We start from the raw sequence: 25,628 nt of genomic DNA on the forward strand, positions 1-25,628 counted from the left end.
TGAACATATGGCCTGTTGGCTTCCCAGTAAATTAATCCAACAGTAATTAAGCTAAATTAAAATGAACGTCACAAATACCATCACAAGGTGGAATTAATGTTATGGCCTCTTCTTTTTGCTGTGGCTTCTCTCATGAGGAAGAGAAAAAGAGATTTTTTAATTTTATTTTAAATAAAACGAAGTACTGAAAAATCTCATGTTACCATCATACACATGTTAGCATTCATATCCAAAATGTATGATTATATAAAACAACGTATCCACTCCAAATTATACATGTTTTATTACAAAATATTACTGTAATACAACTTCTATATAAGCACTGCAAATGGCAATCACTCTCATCTCAGATCTCCACATATAGTCTCCCTACAAAACCTGTAACAAGTATAAAGTATAAATGCTAAAAAGGAATTTACAAACAGTTGAAAGGGCAAATAAAAGGCACTCATAGAAAAATACATAGAAGCAAACAGAGACATAAAGCTCCACTCTACTATGAACATTTATAAAATATACTTATAGATTGTACGTATATAACAGACGGTCACAGATATACAAATATCCAAGCTTCTACTCATTTGTGATCCGATTTTTATTGGCTAGCTTGAACCACTTTTTTTAAATTTATGTGCATATTTGACTTATAGTCACTGGACCCATCATAACCCAAAAGTACAGAGGGTGGTGTCAAAATTTATGAAACTCGGAGATGTTTGGTACGTATATTTGAAAATATATATTTTATTATTTAAAAATTTATATTTTATTATTTAAAAAATATGTAAAAATATATGTAAGTAAAAAAAAATATAAAAAAAATGTGTAATATTATTTAAAAATTAAAAATTTATGTTTGAGTGGTTTACTAAACAACCCCATACTTTTCACTCAATTATTGAGCCATACTGGGGCCTTCTTGCCTTCTTCTTCTTGTCTTCACAGAAACCATTATTGAGGAGCACATGGGGCTGTTGTTAAAGTAGTAATTATTGAGCAGTGGAGCCGTTGTTCACATTTATCTGTTTATTTCTAAGTGGACTCTTGACTTTACATAACTAGCCAAGTCTTCCTTCTTCACAGCCACTTTAATCTTCCTCCTCTCATATCTCAAACTACTCTCTATCAGCTAAGCTTGCTACGTTTTCTTTCATCCAACAAGAACAAATGGCCGATGCAATCCTGTATGGCGTTGTTCAGAAGATTATTGAAAGCTCGGGCTCCTCCACTCTCAAACAGATTGGATCGATCTGGGGTGTCAAAGATGATCTCGAAAAAATGAACAACACTGTTCTCGCTATTCAAGCTGTACTTCAGGATGCAGAGGAGCAGCAGGTCCAGAACAAACAAGTCGAGCACTGGCTCAACAGGCTCAGAGATGTAGTTTTTGATGCAGATGACTTGCTGAGCGAGTTCTCCACTCATGTGCTTCAGCGTAAGGTGATGGGTGGTGATAAAATGGCAAAGAAGGTACGTATTTTCTTTTCAAGATCAAACCAACTTGTTTTTAGTTTTAAGATGGCTTGCAAAATAAAGGCTACGAGGGAGAAGCTTAATGATATAGCAACTGATTGGAAAAATTTTCACTTGGAGTTGGTAGAGCGTCCTTTAAAGACACAGGATGTGACTAGGGACAGGGACCAAACTCACTCATATATAGGTGAAGAAGAAGTTATTGGGAGAGAAAAGGAAAGGAAGGACATCGTAGATCTATTGTTGGACTTTGATGTGAAAGACAATGTCTCATTCGTATGCATAGTGGGGATTGGAGGGTTGGGGAAAACCACACTGGCTCAATATGTATACAATGATAAAAGTGTCAAGGATTATTTTGATTTGAAGATGTGGGTGTGTGTATCTGATGACTTTGATGTTAAAAAAATTACTGAAAAGATAATTGAATCTGCAACTAAAACAAAACCTGAAAATCTTGGGATGGATCCATTGCAAAATAAACTCCGGGATCAACTCAACCAAAAGAAGTACTTGCTTGTATTGGATGATGTTTGGAATGAGAATAAAGATCGCTGGTGTAATTTGAAAAGACTTTTGATGGGTGGTGCAAAGGGAAGTAAGGTGTTGATAACTACAAGGACTAAACTGGTTGCAGAGATTACCAGCACAATCAAGCCGTATGTTCTAAGTGGCCTGCCAAAGGATAAATCTTGGAGTTTATTGAAACGAATGGCATTCGGAGAAGGACAAGATACCACTGATCCTGGTCTTGAAACAATTGGAATGGACATTGTAGAAAAATGTCAAGGAGTGCCTCTTGCTGTAAAGACAATAGGGAGAGTTTTATATTTTAAAACAACAGAAACTGAATGGTTAGATATCGAGAATAATGAACTTACAAATGTAAACAATGGTATTTTACCAGTTCTAAAATTGAGTTACGATCATCTTCCATCATATTTGAAGTGTTGTTTTGCATATTGTTCATTGTTTCCTAAAGATTACTTAATTGATAAGTTGACATTGATACAATTATGGATAGCACAAGGATTTATTCAATCACAAGAAAAGAACAAACAATTAGAGGATATTGCCAATCAGTACTTCATGGATTTGCATTGGAGGTCCTTCTTTCAAGAAGCAGAAGAAGATGAAGGCATGAATATGAAGTTTAAGATGCATGATTTAATCCATGATCTTGCACAATCAGTCTCAAAGAGTGAGTTTACTCTGGTTGATTCTAATGTAAACAATGTCAATGAAAAAGTTCGTCATCTCTCATTTTCAATTGACAATGTTTCGTTTATTAGGCAGAATTTAAGCACATTGGTTAAAGCAAATAAGATGCGAGCATTTATTTTGGCATGCGATCCTCGGGTTGATGAAGGGGAAATAGTGGAAGATTCAATTCTCAAACCACTTATTTCTAGTTTTAAATACTTGCGTGTGTTAGACCTACATGGGTTAGAAATGAAGACATTGCCAAATACCATTGGTAAGTTGATGCATTTGAAGTACCTTGATCTCTCCTATAATGAAATTGAAGTTCTCCCTAGTTCTATAACTAGATTAGTGAATTTGCAAACATTAAAGCTCTCTTGCTGTACTAATCTTAAGGAGTTACCGGCTGACATTCAAAAATTGGTCAGCCTCAAGCACCTTGACCTAGAAGATTGTGAGAATTCGACTCATATGCCACGTGGATTTGGTCAATTGACTTCTCTTCAAACATTAAATCTCTCTGGGGGTGAAAAGCTAAGTGAGTTACCCGCTGACATTCAAAAATTGGTCAGCCTCAAGCACCTTAACCTAAAAGGTTGCAAGAATTTGACTCATATGCCACGTGAATTAGGGCAATTGACTTGTCTTCAAGCATTAAATCTCTCTGGGTGTGTGATGCTAAGAGAGTTACCAGCTGACATTCAAAAATTGGTCAGCCTCAAGCACCTTCACATAGATGGTTGTAAGAATTTGACTCATATGCCATGTGGATTAGGGCAAATGACTTCTCTTCAGACATTAACCTTATTTGTTGTGAGTAAGGGTTCTGTAGGTTCTTTCAAGCATTGCGGTGGGCTAGCGGGATTAAAGAAGCTAAATGACTTGAGAGGAAAATTAGAGATTAAAAATTTGGGATGGGTGAAAGATGCTTCCTCAGAATTCAAAGCAGCAAATTTGAAGGAGAAGCAGCATCTGAGTGAGTTGGAATTAAGCTGGAATTTGGAGAGTGATGATGCCGTAGATACCTGTGATGATGAAAATTCCATGGATGGCCTCCAACCACATCAAAGTTTAAAATCTTTGCAAATGGACGGGTACATGGGTGTGAGGTTTTCTAGTTGGCTTTCATTCTTAACAAATCTCGTTGAATTAAGAATATACAATTGTAAGAAGTGCCAATATTTGCCAACGTTGTATCAACTCTCAAACCTTCGATTACTATCTATTCAAGATATGGATGGTCTGGAGTACATGACAGACGGGGATATGAATGATGAGATATCTGCTTCACTGGCATCACCATCAACATTTTTCCCATCCCTTCAGACACTCGGGCTCAGTGTATGCTTCGATCTAAAGGGATGGTGGAGGAGTGTGGATAAGGGGAATGAGGCAACAACGACATCAACAATATCATCAACTAATCACTATCACCAACACATGCCGTACTTTCCGCGTCTTTCTTCTTTATGGTTGGATAATTGCCCTAAGATGACTTGCATGCCGCTGTTTCCAAATCTTGAAATAGATCTTTGGTTGCGTAATAGCAGTTTGAAGGCATTGGAAGAGACAATAGAGATGAATAATAGGGGAGGAAGGGCTTCTTCATTTCCGTCCTCTTCCTCTTCCTCTTCCTCCTCCTTCTCCCCTCCTCTCTCCAAATTAAAGCAATTGACTCTGACTCTGGAGTTGGAGTCTCTGCCAGAGGAGTGGTTTAAAAACCTAACTTCTCTTGAGAGATTAAACATTTGGTGGTGTCCCAATCTGACGTCACTCCCCGAAGGGATGAGTCACCTCACCTCTTTACAGAGCCTGCATATCCGTTGCTGTCCCCAATTAAAGCAAAGATGCGAGAAGGAAAATGGAGAGGATTGGGATAAGATTTCTCACATCCCAAATCTTAGAATCGTAGATTGAAAAGTTGAACTACTGCATACGCTTCCCTGGTATGTTCTTCACTCTTCTCTGATTTTTTTTTTAACTTCTTTAATAATTTCTGTAATTCTAGACGCAATATTTTTAAAGCTCAAACAAAACCAAAATTAAAAAACTCTATAATTTCTCGCATGAACTTTTCCACACAAATTAAAAAACAGAACTTTTCATTTTCTTTTTCCCCAGTTTCTTTTTCTTCTCCTAGATATAGCCTGGGCCTCATTATATGGGTTTCTGAATGTGTGATTGATGCTGAAATTGCAGAAAGAACAAGAGGATTTCAAATGGGAAGAAGAAAGCGTAAGTATTATATAAGCAAAACTCTACATTTTTTTAATTTGTTTTGATTTTAGTTGTTTTTATGTAAAAATATGAAATTTATATAAATCTTTTCTGGGTTTCATTTAAAATATACATTTTTTTTTTCTTGCTGGGTTCCATTTTATGGACATGTTTGCAGTTATTCTTGACGTTTCAGAAGTTGGTACACAAGATTCTTCTACACAAAAATGGCTGATTCAGACATGGATGATGATAATGACAAAAAAGTAGCACCGGTGCGTTTTTTTTTTTTTTTTTTTTTGCTAAGAATATGTTTTTGATCCATGTACTTCTATTAATAACCTCCTCCTGCCCTGTGTGATCAGCTGTAGCATTATTAGGATTACAACTGTGGCTTTCACTTCTTCAGAGTGCTAGAACCCCTGTTTCAACCTTCTCTTGGTAAACAAGAGTTGCCATGTGAAGAAAAATATTGACCTATTGTGTCTATTGGCAAAACTAAAATTTTATAGTTTACAATAATAGCTTGGTTCACATGGGTATAAGAAAATATTTTGAATTATTGAACTAATGAATTAAGGAGGGGCATACTATCTATGGCAAGATTAATGTTATTGTGTGTTTTAGGTAGTATTTCCTTTTTTAATGTCCCTGTAGTTCTAAACTTGCTTGTACCTTCTTGCTTTTGTGTTGCAATATAAATCCATAGACCATTTCCAATGATTTCAGTGTATCATAAACTTGATTGTACCATTTGAAGAAGAGATTGCGAGTTGGTTACTACTGACATCAGGCATCTTACTGCACTAATAATTAGGTTTAAGGATTTCTAGGTTGAGATTGGGCTTAAATAATCACTGGATATGGTTATAAACTCTGGAGAACAAATGCAAAAAGGATAGTTTAAAAGAAGAGGAAGAAAAAAAAGATAAAACAGAAAGAGAGAGAGAGAGAGAGAGAGATGGAGATAAGATTGCCTCAGAATCAAAAGAAGGCCTTTTTAGAGTTTCAGCTAGAAAATAATTACTAGAATCCCTATTGTCAGTAGGGTGCAACCACTTCAAATTCTGTAGTATCGATGTTTTTAGTTATTTATCCATAACTTGCTTAAAACATCTGCATAGTTTTTTATTTTTATTTTTTTCTTCTGATGTTTTGAAAAATTTAATTACTATTTCTATATGCAGAGATATTTTGAAGCGCAAAGCAAACTTCTGAAAGGGTGTCAGCAAGAACAGGGGACGGTTGGTAAAAACTTCTCACATCCTAGGTATGCGATTAATTGTTTATTCTATACTGTTTTCTTATGATGAGGAACATCTCAGTTGATCTCATATGCAGAACCAATTGATCCTTATTCAAACTGTAGGGCTCTATAATTGTGCAACAAGTCACCTAATGAAGCATAGGGAAATCATGGTTTTATAGCCAAAAAAAAAAACCTTTTTTTTGGTTGCATCTAAGGAAGGGAATTTGGATCCTCTATGAATCAAAAAATAAAAAGTCATTTACCAGAATGACCTCTCAATTTGCCCAAAAAAGGTTGAAAAGGAAAGGTAAAAAATTGTTACTTCTCCTTCAACAAGTCATTTCTTCTTTAATGGTAATGTTCATACTTTATTGGTTCTCTCTCACTTTTCCACTCTGTCTCCCGTAACCTTGAAAACCTGACCACTCAATGGCAATGGCTTCATGTAGCTTATCAATTTATTTCATGTGGGATTTTTGAAAGAAAGTTGCATTGTTGTGTTTGGTTGTGTTTGTTGTAATGTGGCCTTATGGGGGATCCTGTGGCACTGGTGCTTTGCAGCCCAGCCAACTGATGCAAGTCTACCAATGCATTGTAAAGCCCCTTATACCCGCCTGCAACACATATAGACGTGGGGCTTTGCTCTGCTGCCATTGGATAAAGACTTTGATGTGCCTCTTCCCAACACCTTAAGGTTTTCAGAGCACTAGTTAGCATTTATGATCCTAGTAATATTGGTTTGAATTTGGATGATAGTTTTATGAATATATAGCTAACACTTGAATATTTGTTTATCTATCAATATATTTTATTGATGTTTATCAGAGTGGAGCTCTTTCTTTGTCTGTGTGTTTCTGTGTAATTTTCTATGAGTGCATTTTTTTCATTCTAATATGCTCTTTGCTCTTTTTCTAAATTCAAGAGCAGCATTTGTGAATCTTATATTTGTTACAAATTTTGTAGAGAGAGGCCTGTGAACGGTGAAGGTCTGAGAAGAGTGTGATTTCCAAGTGCAGTGGTTCCAAGCGGAAACCTTCTAAAACAGGTTTCATCATGGGCATTGAATTTGAGAAACAAGACAGCGACATCATTTCAAATTTTCTTGAATTATTGGGCTTTGATGATTTAATTGGTTTCAAAAGTTCTATGGAAGAAGAATGTCATGATATAGATGAGGCAAGCTTGTGGTATAGGAGGAGAATTGGGTCAAAGATGATGGGATTTAAAGAGAAGACAGCCCCCTCATGACTGCTACCATGTTTGAAAGCAAGGGTGTGTTGAATTATATTCTGGAAACCAGTTTTATTGATGTTAACCAGGCTTCTGGTTTGGACGGGTTTCTGCACTTCATTTTGTTGCTGCTGTGGACTTTGCTATTTAAGGTGAGGTTATTAAACTCTTGCTTGAAGCTTTCTGCACTTCATTTTGTCTTGTTGCATACTGTTGATTATGTACACACCTTGTTCATTTTAATCTTGCTATTTCTTTTCTCTATGGTAAATGTATTTAAATAATATTGTGTAATAGAACATGTATTGGTGTGGATTTGATTTCTATAGTCATGCATTTTGGATATGCATGACAGGAGTGCAATTGTTGGTAGCATAAAATTATTTTTTTAATAAATTCCTTCTTTTGTTTTTATAAAAAATAATCTTTCCCTCTTCCTCATAAGATAAGTGAAACTGCAGCAAAAAGAGGTGGGGAAAGAGGGGGGGGGGGGGGGGGGGGGTTGGGTAGAGGTCATACATTAGGTCCACCATGTGATGGTAACTTGGAGTTAGAGATAGATTTATTTTTTACATTCATTAGTTTAATAACTGATGGATTCATAGAAGAACATGTGGCATCTTATGCATCATGGACAATAAGAATTGGTGATATGAACCCATGGCTGCCAAAATAGCAAAGTTTAAGGAATTAAAATAGCAACCTCATTTCAGTTCGGCTAAAAATTTACCAGGCAAAAACTTTAATTTCTTTCAAACAGTTCTAACGTTTTTCTAATATAAAAACCAGTTGTGTAACTCTTTAATAATTGTCAGATAGATAAATAATTAGTTTTTGAGTAGTTGGAGGTCAGGATTTTCTCAAATTAACCTTATCTTATCTTATTTTAATCTTTGTAATCTATCCAAAGCCAGCCAACACTGGCAAGGACGCAGTCCTATATGTACCAAAGTGGTATTAGAGCGTGAGGATGGACAAAAGAGTGTAGTTTAACAAAATGTCAGTTCTCTCATGACTAAGTCAGCAACAAATGCTTGAGAGAATCACAGAGATTTAAGCTTGAGGCACTCTCTTCCACAGGAAAGGATGGAGAAGCACACTATGCTGCTTCTAGGAAGCACTTAGAGGGAAGAGGACAGCGAGAGGGAAATCACTGTGATCATGGCATGTATTGTAGAAGAAGATGGGGAAGTCATTATGGATTTAGAGCAAACAGATGAACAAGAAACACCAGGTATCTCACTACATGCCATTAGTGGTGACCAATGCACCCAAGGCGATGAAGGTATTTGGTTGAATTAATTAATAAGTCTTGTTTGGAATGTGGCACTTACATAACATGGATTTTTTTTTTTTGTCTTTGTTGTAGTCTTGACCTCTTAAGGATAGTTAGCATATCATTAAATCATAATGCCTCCTTGGACAATTAGATGTTTTATATTTGTTGAAAAAATAATATAATTTTGGAGCTTTTTATTCACCAGTATAGGAATTCATTTTTCTGATTAAAAAATTTTATAATTGAATGCCTTGTAAAAGCAATGAAGATAACAATAGCTTGCAGTTGGGGAAAAACAAATGGTACTAAAGAAATGTGTTACCTGCTTTAATTAGATCATAAACAAGTCCCTTGTTTTCTATGAACTTCTTGTTTTTATGTCCATCAGTGTCATGAAATCTGGAGTGCCCCTTGTGGAAAAAATTATTGCCTTGAGAAAAAAAATTTGCAAGTTAAAAATGAACACCAAAACTTTCTTTCTCCAACGTTCTCTAGAAGAAGTTATTTGGAACCCAGGAAAAAAAAAAAATCCAACTTTGGTTCAAATTGAAGGTGGTGATATTTCCCTTTTCCTCTAGAATTTTGAAATTGGTTTCTGTTGATTAACTAGAGCATTGGAGAAAAAGCTTCAGCTTTTTCCTCCTCACAGGGGAATGTGCCATTGATCAGACTACTTACATTACTGAGTTTGTGAGTTTTATATTAAAGGAGTGGAAGGATACAATCAATCCATTGGGAAGGAAAAGAAAGGAAAGAATTTGTAGTGTCCATTTTATTGTGTTGTTCTGTCCTCGGTTTTTTTTTTTTTTACAAGTTGGTAATATTTTCCTGTCTATCAATCTTTTTCAACAACTATGAATACCACAAAAAGTTAAGGAGGTCAACCCAATTAGTGAGAGAAATCATGTGTTCTGAATATAAGATGAGGTAAATTGATGGTCAATGAGGAACAACCAATCAAGGTGTTTGTCATTGAGTGATCTTGGAATTTTTTTTACTTCTTGTGTTCCATTTTAAGTTAATATTTGATTTGTATGTGGTATGTTTGCAGCTATTTTTGACATCTGACAAGTTGGTACGTAAGATTCTTCCAGACAACGGATCCATTTCATACATGGATGACGATGAAGAGAAAAAAAAAAAAAAAAAATAGCACTGGTGTGGTTTTTCTTCTCCAAGTTGGGTTTTTTTTTCGTCCTCTCTTTGGCTAAGCATATGTTCATAATTCGAGTACTTCTGTGTTTGCTAAAATTATTATGGTTTACAGTATATTTGATGAAGACATGAAGTTTTTTATTATTGTAATAAAGCATTACTTATTAATTTATAGAAGTGGGGAGAATTAGCTCACATACAAACCTGCTTCTTTCCTGTGTTATTCTTTCTTATTTTCCACTTGAGTTCAATGGCATATTTTGCACCAGTTGGCATGGTACTATCTTGATAAGCTTTAGCATCATTAGGATTACACTATAGCATTTGACACCTTCAGTGTGCTAGAACCACTGTTTAGTGTTCTAAACTTGCTTATTTCTTCTTGCTTAGGTGTTGCACTACGAATCCACAGACCTTTTCCTATGATTTTGGGGTATCATTAACTTGATTGTACTGTTTGAAGAAGAGATTGTGAGTTGGTCATTATTGACATCAGGAATCTTACTGCAATAATGATTAGGTTTAAGCATTTAAAGGTTAAGATTAGGCTTAAGGAATAGCTAAATGTGCTTAGAAACATTGTAGAACAATTTCCAAAGGATAACACAGAAGAAGAGGAAGAGAGAGAGAGAATATTGCCTTGGAATTACAAGAAGGCCTTTTTGGAGTTCTGACTACAAAATAATTGCAAGAATCTTATTGTCAGTTGGGTGCAACCACTAAAAACTCATAATTATCCATATCTTGCTTACATAAATGGCGATAACATCTGCATAGTGTTTATTTTTCTGCTGATGTTTTGGACGATTTATTTACAATTTCATATTTGATATGGTAAATATTTTGAAACACTCAAAAAAAAAAAAAAAAAAAATTGAAAGGGTGCCAGCAGGAAACAGAGGACAATTAGTAAAAATTGCTCACCTAGAGTTTGGAGGGAATAAACCTGTCCATCAGAGTTGGTGCTTTTTCAAAACTTTAGGGCTCTGTGATTGTGCAACAAGCCAGCTATTGAAGCATGGGGAAATCAAGGTTTTATAGCTTACAATCGTAGCTTGGTTCAAAGAGTTGAAATTATAAAAGTATTGAACAAAGGAGTATATATATGACAAAATCAAGGTTATATTGTCTTCTAGGTTCCATCCAAAGGTGACTCCTTTCCTGTCATCCTTAGAGTTCTAAAATTTAAGATTTCTTCTTGATTTTGTGTTGCGTTAAAGATTTATAGGCCTTTCCCAGTGAATTTGGATCTCATAACAGTGATTATAGTTTTAGAAGAAAAGAATGTGAGTTGGTATTAAACGGCATCTGGCTTTGTTCTACCATAATAATCAGAAGTGTTAAGGATTTTAAATTTGAGATTGGGCTTGAGGAGTAGCTGGTTATGGCTAAAGTTCTGTTGAGCAAAGACATATATATGTGTGTGCGTGTGTGCGCATGTGTGTGGGGTAGTTGTAGTGCATCTAGATTCCTGAATAATGGTCCTTCACTTTAGTCTCTGCATTTGTTCAAATATGTTCTTATGCTGTGGCCTGTTATATCACTCTAGACATTATGTTGTAAGGATTTGGTAATTATGTTCCGATGCTTTGGGCTGTTATGTCTATTTAGACTCATGTCCCTAGATTTGTTCATTCTCATATGTTCTTATTTCGTCACCAGTATTTATTCTCATGCTCTAATGTTCTCCATTTTGAGATCAACTTGAGCTTTGGTCTTCAGTTAAAAATCTTAACTCTAATACAGGTATCTCTTATTATTGTAGGTAATTTTAGCTTTACATAAGAAATTACAGTGAAATCAGCTGGAGCTACCAGCATGGATTTTGTGTCCAAGAAATTGAAGAAGAAATATAACATCACCAGCATGAAGCTGCTTATACATGGGTAGATTCTATAAATGGATGGGAGTTCCTATGCATTCAAGTGCAAGATATGCACATTATGTTACAAACATGTAAGCATGAATTACAATTTTCCCTACTCAATTGATGATCTTGCAATGCATTCAATTCTTTCTTCTTGGTTGGCTTTATAATTAACACAAATGAGTGGTGTGTATTAGAGATCTTTCCATCTTGTTCTCCAGTGGGGAGAAAGTACTTCAATTTAGCTACAGAATGCACTTGCATGATATAGATACAAATACATGTAAAAGAGTAAATTTTTTATGTTTCCATTTGAGTTCGTAGTTAGGTATTGCCTTTGTCTCAATTAATAAGTAGGACTTATTTCCATAAATCATTTAACAAAAATTAAAAAAAAAAATCATCTGTTCTCACCTAAGGAAATTAATCTAAAAATAACATGAGTGCATTTTTTGTTTCTAATTTGCACTTGCTCTTTTTTTTTTTAGTAGACAGTAATAGCATTTGTGAATATTATACTTGGTTCAATCTTTGTAGAGAGAGACTGTGTGAATGTCTGAGAAGAGTGTGATTTCTATGTGCAGTGATTACGTGCAGAAACCTTTTGAAACAAGGTTTCATCATGGGCAGTGAATTTGACAAACAAGCAGTTTGAAAAATCTTTTCAATTTTTCTTGAATTATCAGACTTCGATGATTTAATTGGTTTCAAAAGTGATGTGGAGAAAAGAATGTTGGTGAGGCAAGCTTGTGGTATGGGAGGAGAATTGGGTTCAAAGATGATGGGGTTTGAAGAGAAGACAGCCCTCATGACTGCTAACATGTTTGGAAGCGAGGTTGTGTTAAATTATATACTGGAAACCAGTTGTTGCTGTTGTGGACTTTGCTATTTCAACTGAGGTTGTTAAGCTCTTGCTTGATGCTTCTGCACTTCATTTTGTATATTGTTGCATACTGTTGACTATGTACAGTACACCTTGTTCATTTTATTCCTGTTGTTTCTTCGCTTTATAATAGTAATTATCTTTACATAATATTGTGTAATAGAACATGTATTCGGGGTGGATGTTTATTTCTATAATCATTCATTTTGGACATGCATGGTTAACAGAAGTGCGATGGTTGGCTACATATAAATTATTATTTTAACAAATTCATTTTCATTTTTTTTTTAATTTTTTTAAAAAAAATCTCTTTCCCTCTTCCGCATAAGATAAGAGAATGGTTGCACCATGTGTTGGTAACTTGGGTTTGGAGAGGTTTATTTTTGACATTCATTAGTTTAATAACTGTTGGATTGTTAAAAGAATGGATGACATTTTATGTATCATGCACTAAAAATTGGTGATAAGAACCCACGCCAGCAAAATAGCGAAATTTTAAGGTCTCAAAATAGCAACTCCATTTCGGTTCGGCCATAAATTTACCAGTAAAAACTGAATTCTTCTTTCAAAGTCCTAAATTGTTTCCAAACAATTTCTGATCCTTCTTACTCTATGCATCCATCGCCAATTTTATCTTAAATTGTAATGGGCTTGTTCTCCAAAAAAAAAAAAAAAAAAAAAAAAAAAAAAAAAAAAAAAAACTGTAATGTGCTTGTTATGAGCATAATTTTTCAAATTTGAACATTGTAGCCTCTAATATAAAAACCAGTAGTGCAACACTTTAAAATTTATCAGATAAATAATTAATTTCTGTGTAGCTGGAGGTCATGATTTCCTATATATATATATATATATATATATTTTTTGCTGACTCATGATTTCCTATATTAATCTTATCTTATTTTAGTCTTTGTAATTTATCCAAAGCCAGCGATCATTGATAATAAGGACACGGTCCCATATGTACCAAAGTGGCATCAGAGGTATGAACTTTCCCAATTCAAGCAAAACCAAAATTTCCACCAATTCCCAACTTTAAAACTTGTAATTTCTCAAAGGTATGAATTTTCCAAGCAAAATAATAATAATAATAATAATAAACTGAACCTTACGGTTTTTTTTTTTGGTGATTCCCTTCTTTTTCTTTTATTTTCTTCTTTTAAAAAAATAAATTATTCTATATATGATTTCTTTTCTTCACTTTTTAATTATTGATAAGATGATTTACTTGGTTTATTAATTTAGAAGGGTTTGCTAGAATCAATAAGAGTTGCCATTGATGATAAAGTGAGAGTTTAGACTTGGCAAACGAGCTCTTGCTGTTGGACTTGCTAATATTGATGTAACATTGTGTTGGAAAATCATTTCAAATAACTAAATTGGCTTAGATTAACCACTACACGAGGAATTAAATTATTGACCGAGTTTTTCATCTATAAATTCTACCATATGCTAAAATAGCTTGAGCAAAATTCTTCAAATTGGAATTACAGAGAATAATCAAAATTTTTTTTTTAAAATTGTCATTTATTAAAAAAAAAAAAAAAAACCGATGCCATAGGGCTGACAAGGGAGTTAAGGGTAGTCGGATTTGAAACTTCTTGAATATTTCCCAAACACGCAAGAACTATGATTCATATGGATCCATATTAATTGTGTATTAAGTAGGTATATGATCATTTGGATCAATATTCATTGTGCATTATGTACATGTAACCACTCACTCACATAGGGGTGAACCACTTAAGAGGAAGACCCACCCCTACTTCCTCACCCCTATGTGAGAGAGTAGGTACTTATCTAATACACCATATACCTCATTGTGTTGTAAGCTATCTTGTGTCGAAGGCTTGAAGTTATGTAGTCTATGATTTTATTTGTTTTTATCTTGTGTTGAAGGCTTGAAGTTATGTAGTTTATGATTTTATTTGTTTTTAGAGTACTAGTTCCAAAGGGACTTTAATGTTTAAACTTTAAATAACTAGGAGTCAAAAATTTCTACAAAATATTTTACAACAGTCAGAGTGATAATTTGTAAGTGATAGACAATGAAATGATATTAATGGCGAATGTAGATAAAAACAAATAAAAAAACTGCAAACTCAACTATTATAAAAATTGTTACATCAATAGCATTTTTCTAAACTGTATTACCTTGAACTTATTAATGGAAAGTGCAACACGCACCAGCTATAGGATTTCTTTAATCGATACATATATATAACATAAAGGAAAATAGGTGATGAAAATATTTTTGAAGTTCACGATGAGCATTCACAATCACCAGCTATCAAAACATCACACCTTCACTTAAGGGCTATTTCATTTGCCAATGCCTGTATGCAAATTAGAATAAGAAGAGTGACATTCATGCATTGCACCGGCATTAGCATTCCAGTTTTCTTTTTTACCCATGACTACCATTCAGAAAAGGGGTTACTGATTCATATCACTAACCAACTTGAAACTCAAAACAGAGAATTCAATCTAAAGCAACGAGTCACATATCTAAGACATTAAAAAATCAACAATATAAAAACATTGTAGCCTTTTGCTTGTAGCAAAGCAAATGATTTCACTTTTTCATGTAAGATCCACAAATATGGACTGTTAATTTTTTTTTTTTTTTTTTTTTTTTTTTTTTTTTTTTAAATGGTGTCCTTGTATTTGTTTTGTAGAAAATACTATTGCTTGCTAATTCTTGAGAATCGCAGATTCCATAACATCTCAAACGGATTGAGGAACACAGGAGAAGAAATCATGTCAAAAATCAATAATCTAGTAACTCCTTCCCCAGTATGTCCATTTTTTTGCAGGCTTTCCAGACGCAAAGCATTTAGTACCTATGAGGAATTGAACATTAAGTTACGGAACAGAATATAAAAGAACTTCATACAGCAATATTGAATGAAATATACAATCAAATTGCAGTTTATCATAACTCTAATAAATCATTCAAGATAAATTGATGTCCCAGGGAAGCCTATTCATTCAACTGCACAATGAGAATCATTCTGCAGCCAGCGACATAAATGGTACCATGTGTTGGGAAATGCCACCATCATAAATGCAACCAAAATTACACTTAATTATGGTGTTGGCTTCAGCCTTTTTAGCCACCATTTTATTGGTACATTCAAACATCATACGGCATGATAAAGCCACTGAATTAACATGCAATTTCTAGAAAATAAAATACAAGAACTATTAGATTACACTATATCGATCTTTGATGATGCAATGATTTTTTTCCCTACTATGAAAATCTTAAACACACATATTGCATGAGTCTTAGATCCCCTTCAAAAATGGGAACCCAAATTTACAATATTGCAATTGTTAGAAAGATATTACACTAGGAATTGTACTTTTTGAGACATGAAAGTCAAAATCAACATATTCTTCCATCATTTTCAGAGGCAAAAACAGGTATGCTTGTAGCAAAATTAAAATTGAGTAACCACCCACCCCAGGCCGCAGGGAGAAGGTGGGGGGGGGGGGGGGGGGGGGGGGGATCCGGATCCTCTCCATTTCCCTTTGAAATGGAGAGGCTCCAGTTTACGGTGGGGATTTTTTTTAAAATGATCAACGCTCAAAATTGAGCCACGTCATTTAAATGTTAACACCACACTTAAAACTAAAGGATTTGTTTAACTCAACCGGACAAAAAAAACCTTGTTGGAGGGAAATGGAGAAACAGAGGTAGAGATATATCAGTGCACTGGAAAACAAAAAAAACCTTTTAGAGGGAAAAGTGAAACAGAGTAGCCAACGTTCAAAGCTTCAAAGATTTTAACCCAAAAAAAAAAAAAGCTTCACAGAAGTATATCCGTGCACTGGAAAACAAAAAAAAAGAAAACCTTTTACAGGTAAAAGTGAAACAGAGGTAACCCACATTCAAAGCTTCACAGATTTTAACCAAAAAAAAAAAAAAGCTTTATAGAAGGTTCAGAGAAGAAATCTCTGTTTCTATCTTGCTAAACAGAGGTATATCCATAAAGAACATGTTTACTACTGTTTTTTTTTTTTTATCTTGCCAAATGGAAGGTTCACAGAGGAGATAGTAGAGAAGACAAAGGGTTTCGAGATTTCTTCAATCCAGATTCAGATAGTCCATTGAAGGACCATAGCCTAGTCCATTCCATCGACAACGTTACAATAGAAGGCAATCAAGGCTATGGTTGTGGCGAGACGAGTGAAGGAGTGAGGAATTGGAGATGCGAGACGAGTAAGGGAGTGAGGGATCGGATTCTGGGTTGTGCAGTGGTTGGTGGTTGCGGATGTGCAATGGCTGGAGGCTGTGGTTGATTTTGGGTCACAATGGTAATGGTGGTGTCTGAAGTTTTATGGGTTTTTTTTTTCCCCAATGGTGGTGGTTTTGGTGGATGTTTGTGGTGGTTGTTTGGGATTTATGTAGGCTTGTGGTGGTTGGTTGTGGGTTTGTGGAGGTGGCCAGATGGGTCTGTGGGTTTGAACCTCATGCCTCTCTTTCCCACTCTGGTCCAAAAGCTTCAGCTCAAAAAGCACTCTCACATCAGTGCCTTCGCTCGCCATTCTCGCCATCCGGGTAAAAATAGATTGCCCAAGAGTATCTGCCGGCAGTGAAAGTATCGGCTGGGGAGAGAAATTTCAGATGGGCTGGTGAGAGAGCGTGTTTGAACTTTGAAATTTGAGAGAGAGAGAGAGAGAGAGAGTTTGAACTGCTGGTGAGAGAAAAGGGGTCTGGTTAGTTTAACCAGAGTTGAATTTGTTGAGTTAAGTATGTGTTAACATTTAAATGACGTGGCTCAATTTTGAGCGTTGATCATTTTAAAAAAAATCCCCGCCGTAAACTGGAGCCGCTCCATTTCAAAAGGAAATGGAGAGGATCCGGATCCCGGGGGGGGGGGGGGGGGGGGGTTTGAAAGTAGTAATAGAAAAACAAAAAAAGAAATAACCCTGACATGAAACGCAAAGACTACCTTCTAAGAGCTCTGGCTGGTCAAATGGGGAACAAAGGCTCTTACATGCTCCCATCTCACCCTTTGTCCTTGCTTTTACTTCTATCTCCACCTCCTAAAAGGGTTGCACAATAGATTTAAGAAATATATAAAAAGCACCAAAAACCAAAGAGGGGGAAGGCTAAAGTAACGTTCTCCTGCCTCATGGGAGGGAACATTTGCTCTAGTTGCATGACAAAACATAACTTACAATCCAAATTTGCATAAGGTTGGCATAGAGCAAAATGAACAGAAAATAAAAACAAAATACATTTAAAGTCTTATGGAAATGCAAATCTCCATTGAACAAGTTATCTTTTTCAGTTAAGTAATATAGTGCTCATTTGATACAGCTTATTTTTTAGCATTTTGAAAATGGGATTTATTGAAGACGCTGTACGTAGAAAAGGTAAAGTTTAAAAGAACTTTACTTGAAAAAGAGCAGTTTGGAAACAAGTTATCATACAAGCACATAATCTTACTAAAAAGAGATGGGTCAAATACACAATATGTGCATTGGCCAACTCCTAAGGACCCATAGAACATATTAAACTTATACATACTTGTCCAAAACACAACAATAATGGAGCATTTATGAGACAAAAAAAAGTATAGGGGGAAAGCCCAATACAATAAAGTAGAAAAAGATTTCGCTCAATCAACCCAAAAACAATATGCTAACTCATAATATCAATATTTTAGTAAATGAAACAATGATGAACTTGAACACAAAAACAAACTTAAAACACCTTAGTAAAATGATCAAATTCAAATCAACAACAAACCTTGTGATACTGCACAGCAAATAAAACTATTTAGGCAAATGCATAAACTTAAAAAAAAAAAAAAAAATTGATATCAGACCTCCTCATCACACCAAGGTGCTAAGATCATTTTCCTTTGGCTGAGTGCTTCCACAAATTCATCCCAAGTTTTTACAGTCTGAATGCAAGCATCTCGTTTTTGTTTGGCAGCATCAAACAGGCTTTGTTGGATATTGTCCAGCATTTCTTTTACTTGTTGAACCAGCTTGTCCCTAGGGATGTCTGTTTTTGCTGAATTATCACGGCGAACAGCACGTACCTGTGAATAAAACCAACATGTAACGATCCTTACAGTTGGTAAACTATAGGAACCAACAACAGCTGACAGTAATGCAGGAAAAATAGATACATACTAAAGCAATGGAAGTAAAAAATAACAGCAGAAAATCAAGAAAGACTAGCTGACCTGACTATTTGCCAAGTCTTTTGGACCAATTTCAATTCTTAGAGGAACGCCTTTCATTTCCCAATGTGAGTACTTCCAACCAGGAGAGTAATTATCTCTAGAGTCTGCCTTAGCACGAATACCTGCCTCAGACAAGGAGGCCACAGTGGCAGAACAGGCATCAAAGATTGCCTGAGTATCAGCATCTTTATAAGGCACAGGAATTACAATAACCTGGACAGATGCTACTTTTGGTGGCAGCACTAAGCCTCTGTCGTCCCCATGAACCATCACCATAACACCAATCTGAGTACAAAAAATAAACATTACAAAAGTGACAAATCTGTAGCTGCACACATTTATCAATAAATATTTTCTAATTCGCAAATACAACACACCAACCCACCCACCCCTGAGTGCTATATGTACCAGCAGATTAATTATAACTTTCCAAGTCAAACAGATAATAAATGCCATAAGATTACCGTCCGAGTGCTATAGGCCCATGAGTTCTGCCAGACCATACCCTTCTCTCCCTTCTCATTTTCAAAGTTTATCTCAAACATTTTAGCAAAATTTTGACCCAGACAATGCGAAGTTGCACCTTGTATGCCACGACCAGTATTTGGAACAAATGCCTGACATGAGATATAACACAGAAAAGTTGTTTGAACTGCCAAATATTACAGAAAATGCATTATATATGTGCACAATTAATTCTCATGTACCTCAACACTAGTTGTGTAAAGTCCACCAGCAAACTTCTCCATCTCACTCTTCTTTCCCTTTACGACAGGAATAGCCAAGTACTCTTCATATATGCGTCCATACAGTTCCAAAATATCTAGCACCTGAAATAGAACAAAAATTAAACAGAGCACATTTGTAAACGAAGCCCGATGAGCTTTAGCTCCAATGGCATCTCCCTTTGCAAGAGCAAGGCAGATGGAGGGTGAGATTGTAGGTTTAGGACCCACTGGGCACATGTGTAATTACCAATCAAAAAGAGGGGAAAAAACGAAGGTTCCCATGTTCCAATGTAGAAATGAAAGATCAGAATCATTGTTCTATTGGGAAAAAAAAAAAAAAAGGTGAAACTGACACTGGAGGGTGGAAACATATAATACAGCGAAAACTAAGCACTTATCTGGTCATAATATAAATAAGTTAGTAGTATGTTAATTAGGCACATCTGCACTTACAAAAGAAACCATACGTCTGCATTCTAACATCTGATGCTTATATGAGAACTCACAGATGAGTCCATCTTTTTCTTTAGGTGTTATCACAAAACTTTGTTAACGGCAATTCATTTGCTAGATACACCAAATTATAAGACCATAGAATGCAACAAAAAACAAGAATACTCCCCCAAAAAAATATGCATATCTAGAGGCAATTCTTATTTCAATTTAGGAAATTCTAGAACCATTTGCTTTTTTTTTTTAACGGTTCGTCATTAATTTTCAATATGCAGGATTTAAGTAAAATTTTCATATCCTAAATAATTCTAGTTTCTTGATCTTGATTGGAGCTTCTTAACTATATAATTTATGATAGATAGAATTTTGATCTTAGAAGATAAATTGACAACTTGACAGAGACAGCCTCAACAAATATTGAGGTTTATTGATTGGAGCTTCTTAACTATTTAATTTCTGATAGATAAAATTTTGGTCTCAGAACATAATTGACAACTTGACAGCAACAATCTCAACAAATGGTTCATGATGTAGGAAGTTTTAAAACTCAATACCAACTAGAAAATAGCATAATAGTTAACAGAAAAGGATCATGTAATATAATTCTGAATAATGGTATTAACCTCATGCACCATTCTATTACTCTAGCAAAGGAAGGACACAGCCTCTAGGCAGCTAAAAAGGAACAAATCTAGGCTACGTGCATTCAGGAACAAGATGCAGACCATAATGCAAATAATGCAACGAGATTTGAGGATATTAGACAAAGAAAACCATATTCTCCAAGAATTTCCTACATAAAACGGGTAATGACACTTTTGATATTAATCCAATGACCATGGGCTTTGATTTTTAAAATGAGTATGGAGGTTAGGAACGGAGCAATATACCTTGGGATGAAAAAACGTACCAAGTTTCTAAAATGCTTAGTTCAATACTCAATTCAAGAAAAAAGAAAGAGATACCAACAAATCTCTTGCTTGTCCACCTCCATTAATTTCTACGTATAGACCTCCAGGATTCAAAAGTGGACAGATCAAAATTTAAGTGCTGAGTTTCATATACCTCTGCATCTGCCTCTGCTTTTGTTGCAAAAGCAGTGTGCCCTTCCTGCCAAAGAAACTCACGACTCCTACAATCAGAAATCATGTCCAACATATTAACAAACTGTCATCAAACTTGAAAGACAGTTATTATACATGTTAGCAAACACATTGAGCAAAAAAGAGTAAATGGTTTTTTACACTAATTTGTAAACTGACTCTTACAAATTTTTTGATAATTTGATAGTTGGGGGAAGGGGAGTTTTGAACCCTGAATGTCTCCTTTGGAAATACCAAAAGGTGTCAGTTGATCTAAAAGACTCTTGGCAAATTGACTCTTAACAACTTGGGGGGTGCAACACAAGAAAATCATACAAAACCTATCACAACTGATATGAAATGCTTTGCCAAGAAGCCAAGTGACAGATCAAAGAATAGAATGGCTTCAATAGAAACAAGTCTCTGCATATGAAAATTTCCATGCTAAGAAATAAAATGTAAATCATTTCCACAAAAGATGAACAGTAAAAAATATGCCAGCATGAAGACAAGGGTTCATATTACCAAAAAAAAACTCAGATTGGCTAGTGCATTACACTCAAAAAATTCAATCAGCTGACTAAAATTTCAGTGTCTCATCAGCAGCCAATGGACACCATCAACAAGGTCAAAATAATTCCAAGACATATGAAACTGAACAAATTAGATAGACATTACCTGATAAATGGCGTAGGATGGCTGAATTCCCATCGAACAACATTGCACCATTGATTAAGTTTCAAAGGCAAGTCACGGTGTCCCCTAATCCATTTAGAATAGTAAGGATACATGACAGTTTCACTTGTTGGGCGAATTGCTATGGGCACTTCCAACTCAGATTCCCCAGATTTTGTTACCCATGCGACCTATAGAATCCCAAAATACAATTTGATTAGCACCCTCTCTCGTCTGATAGAATGAAATCTCTCTCATGAATAGATAAGCACTTCCAAAAATAAGAGAATAAAAGATTAGCATCAATCAAGAGCCATCCTATTTTAAGATATCACCCTAGTTAAAATCAAAGTATAACTAGATAAACTTTTGTACCAAGGACAAACCCCAGAATAAGACCCAGTTCCACCAAAAAGAATCAAGGTAACGGGTTGTGTTGTACCCTAAAATAATGTCTCCACTAGCAGGAAAAGAACACAGGAAACTTTTACCAGAGCAAATTTCAGTTTCCAATTTACTCTAGCGTCAATACAACAATTCTAGCCCAAAGTATGGAATGATTTTTCTGGAATAACTGAACATTTCATAAAATAAAAAATGAGTCTATCCTATACCAAGGTTGTAAAAATGTATGCTTGACAAAGATTTCTAATTTAACTCACCTCAGGAGCAAAACCCTCAACATGATCCTTCTCCTTCTGTAATACGCCAGGAGAAACAAAAAGTGGGAAGTAGCAGTTCTGGATGTCCATTTTCTTTATTTCAGCATCAAAAAATTTCTGCATAGTGACATTGATGTAAAAGTGTACACATCAAACTGGAAAATCAGTCTAAAACTTTCATTATAGGGGGAAAGAAGTCCATTGCTTCACAAACCTATAGGAATAACCAGGATGGCTTCAAATTAACATCATTGAAAGTACCACATACAAGAAAGTTTCAATAGAGAACAGCACAAATAAAAAATACATGTTCAACTTAAGGAACAACCAAAATTTTAAAAAAGGAAAGGGTAAAATCATTGTGGATAGATGTTGTATGTGTAAGAATTGTGGTGACACCATGGACAATCTCATTTTACATTCGCAAGAAGATTGTTGTCTTTATCATTATCTGTTGTGCATTGTTGATGTCTCAGAATATATTAGAAATGTCTGAAAAAAAAAAAAGAAGGTGAGGAGAACTTGTCCATCTTTGTATTATGTAGCCAATATGATGGTAAAGAAATAATATCACATTCAACACTCAAAAAGCTAAATGTGACTCTTAAAACCATTTTCTTATGTTCATTGCGGGACTAGTTGTGTGCTTCAACTTTAGGCAGTGTACATTGTGATTCTTTCTTGTATTTCTTATTCTAAAATTTTCCTAGAAGTCATTTTATAATCATCTGTTGAATTAATTCTTTTATCCTTCAATAATGTTCTTATTAGTAATTACTTATGACAAGAAACTTAAGAACAACAACCAAGGATTCAAGAAGGGATTCAAACTCACTTGCATTATCTCCCAGATAGCCATTGCCCATGGCCTCAGAATATAACAGCCAGAGATATCATAATACTCAATCATTTCTCCATTCACAACTACCTACACAAGCCAAAAACAAAGATTAATTAATAACAAAGGGGTGAGGCTTTTCAAATCAACAAACATCAGACATTATACTGATGTCAATTGGAACTATATGATTCCCTAAGATTTTACAGGTCATGAACTACAAAGTAGGAAGAAAATGCAAAACACAGATAAGTATCTTTGCACAAGAAAAGGCTAAAAGAGACTCATGCTAATCTAATTGATCTCCTGTGAAAAGCCACTAAATAATTGCAAAATATCTTGTGCAAAGAAGCTAGCTAAATCGTGATGAGAACTTTCCACACTAAATTCGAGAAATCTGAAGTGTTTGACTACAAAAATCTAGCCCTTGAAGCAAGACCTCTCTTGACACCCCCTAGATAATGGGGTGGAAATTCAGGTTGACCCAAAGGCCATTGGCATCAGACACACACGCACACGCACGCAAAACAGGATAAAAGCTTATAATTACAGTAGTCTGAGAGAAACTGTAGAGAGATGATGAAATGGTACACAATCAAACATGTAAAGAACGCTTAATAGAATCCATACTGCACCATTGAAAAAACAAGCAAAACAAACCTCAGAATACCACTCCCCAAAATTCTCATCCTTGCGATTCGCTAGTCCCAAACCAGTCTCCTTCTTCACCTCCTTCTTTTTCCCCCCTATAATCAATCACACAGCATAAGAAGCAAACACAATAACATAGAAACCAATACATTCAGAAACAAACACACATAGCATTAGCAAAACTAGCACACCACAATGGGGAATAAAGTCACAAACACTCACCACCACTTGCATTAGACTTTTTTGCATCACCACCAGCCATTTCCTCAGCTTACTCCTGCAGACGATACCCATTAAAACAATTAAACTAAAACATCCAATATAAAAAGTCTCTGAAACCAAATCCGAACAAGGTGCACATACTAATTAAGAACTAAAAGTAGCATAATCAGTCAAATGAGACAGACTTGTAAAAAAGACACGGACACATATCCAAAACTCTCAATTCAAACAATACCCAGTAAACAAATCTGACCAACACACTTCCAGACTCATAAAAGACATTGTTTTGGTCCCACAAAAACAGATTTCTCAAAATCCTTAACTAAAGACTAGAAATAGAATGCAGTAATCTCAAATCTCACATATAGTTCCAACAACAAAAAAGTAACAACTTTGTCTTTGACTTTTGTTTTTAGTGGCCTTGTTACTTAACAAAAAAAGAATTACAGACCAGATCTAGAAACAAAATAAAAAACCCAGAACCAGACATGAACAAGAATCAAAACAAATTATAAATGCCCAGTAAAAATTTCAATGATTTAAAGAAGAAAAAAAAAAACCCAGATTAAGTATTCTTTCAAGGAAAATCAAGGATAGCTAAAAATCCAAACTTGGCTATGCCTCAAAAATTCATGTAAGGTGTAAAGAAAGTAGAGAATATAAAAGATTCAATTCGGTAATTAAGCTAAGCAAAGCAAAGCTAAGCTAAGCCAAATAGTTGGTAACTGAACAAACAGGAAGAGGGAGATCCAAAATCCAATATGCAAATAGAGAGAAGTCATACCCGCTGTCGGAGAGAGAGAGAGAGAGAGAGTGAGCAGTGTGAATTTTTGGGTTGGGGGCGGGAGAAAGAAAACTTTACTATAGGTCTGCGAACGAAAGAAACGGAGGGCTGTGATTTTTTTTTTTTTTTTTTTTTTTTTTTTTTTTTTTTTTTTTTAAGACGAGAACGTGTGACATATGTGTGACAAAACTTTCTGTAACTTATGTTCCCTTCTTAATTGAAAAATATATTTATATCCCATGAGAACAAAAGTTATATGAAAGAATCTTAAATGATGAAAATAAAAAATACTGTAGCACTTAAAGAGTTAAATTACTGTATTTAATTTTTACTCTTTTAAAATAGTAGTCATTCACTATTCCTAAATAGTTTAAATAGTAGACCAAGTCACCAAACAAATAGCTCACTTTTAAAAAAAATCTTTAATAATTGAATAGAAGCTCACTCAAAAGTACAATAATCAAAATAAGACTTTATAAATTGGAACTCTATAAAAATAAAAAATAAAAACAAACAAGTATAACATTATACATATTTGCATACATTTATATAAAATGTATATTGTGTAAGCTTTACTTTACAAGATTAATGAAAGATAAATATATCATTGTCTTTTTTTGTTTTTGGATTTCAATGTGTGCTATACAACTAATATAAGGATAATAATGCAGTACAACTTAGAACAATTAGGGTTTGGTAAAGCCTGTTTGGGCTTTACTAACATATACTATAAAAATATCCACGATTTATAGCATATTTGAAATTAAG

General features: G+C 34.8%; 2 protein-coding genes across 21 annotated transcripts; one reads left to right on the top strand and one right to left on the bottom strand.

Annotated features, from left to right (window-relative positions):
* The first annotated feature begins 939 nt into the window (after window positions 1-939).
* Window positions 940-12,769, top strand: LOC126707611 (putative disease resistance protein RGA1). Of its 20 annotated transcripts, none has more exons than XM_050407350.1 (9): window positions 940-4,622; window positions 4,876-4,911; window positions 5,072-5,168; window positions 6,081-6,163; window positions 6,263-6,449; window positions 7,106-7,524; window positions 8,453-8,657; window positions 11,572-11,762; window positions 12,258-12,769. In XM_050407350.1, the coding sequence occupies exon 1, from the start codon at window positions 1,168-1,170 to the stop codon at window positions 4,591-4,593; it is 3,426 nt and encodes a 1,141-aa protein (XP_050263307.1). In that variant the 5' UTR covers window positions 940-1,167; the 3' UTR covers window positions 4,594-4,622; window positions 4,876-4,911; window positions 5,072-5,168; window positions 6,081-6,163; window positions 6,263-6,449; window positions 7,106-7,524; window positions 8,453-8,657; window positions 11,572-11,762; window positions 12,258-12,769. The 20 variants fall into 20 exon arrangements, with proteins under 20 accessions (XP_050263307.1, XP_050263309.1, XP_050263305.1 ...); XM_050407352.1 differs by lacking the exon at window positions 6,263-6,449 and adding an exon at window positions 8,283-8,371; XM_050407348.1 differs by lacking the exon at window positions 6,263-6,449 and adding an exon at window positions 9,703-9,809 and having other exon boundaries at window positions 8,453-9,613.
* Window positions 12,770-14,979: 2,210 nt separating this feature from the next.
* Window positions 14,980-25,004, bottom strand: LOC126705403 (proline--tRNA ligase, cytoplasmic-like). Its single transcript, XM_050404398.1, has 13 exons — window positions 24,861-25,004; window positions 24,077-24,131; window positions 23,864-23,949; window positions 23,201-23,293; window positions 22,366-22,482; window positions 21,707-21,894; window positions 21,012-21,078; window positions 19,473-19,595; window positions 19,230-19,382; window positions 18,766-19,050; window positions 18,400-18,618; window positions 17,518-17,611; window positions 14,980-15,399 (listed from the first exon to the last, which is right to left on the bottom strand). Exons 2-13 carry the CDS (start codon window positions 24,114-24,116, stop codon window positions 15,335-15,337), a joined length of 1,530 nt encoding a protein of 509 aa, XP_050260355.1. The 5' UTR covers window positions 24,117-24,131; window positions 24,861-25,004; the 3' UTR covers window positions 14,980-15,334.
* Window positions 25,005-25,628: the final 624 nt, after the last annotated feature.

The sequence above is a fragment of the Quercus robur genome, chromosome 11 (genome assembly GCF_932294415.1).
Source record: "Quercus robur chromosome 11, dhQueRobu3.1, whole genome shotgun sequence".
NCBI classification, from domain to species: Eukaryota; Viridiplantae; Streptophyta; class Magnoliopsida; order Fagales; family Fagaceae; genus Quercus; species Quercus robur.

What these genes read in the sequence shown, in the direction of transcription:
- LOC126707611 (XM_050407351.1), top strand. Translation starts at nt 1,168, where the DNA reads ATGGCCGATGCAATCCTGTATGGCGTTGTTCAGAAGATTATTGAAAGC.
- LOC126705403 (XM_050404398.1), bottom strand. Translation starts at nt 24,116, where the DNA reads ATGGCTGGTGGTGATGCAAAAAAGTCTAATGCAAGTGGTG. An exon ending in AAAGTCTAATGCAAGTGGTG is followed by an intron (nt 23,950 to 24,076) that starts GTGAGTGTTTGT and finishes GATTGATTATAG; the next exon opens with GGGGGAAAAAGAAGGAGGTG. An exon ending in CTATCTGGGAGATAATGCAA is followed by an intron (nt 22,483 to 23,200) that starts GTGAGTTTGAAT and finishes GTCACTATGCAG; the next exon opens with AAATTTTTTGATGCTGAAAT.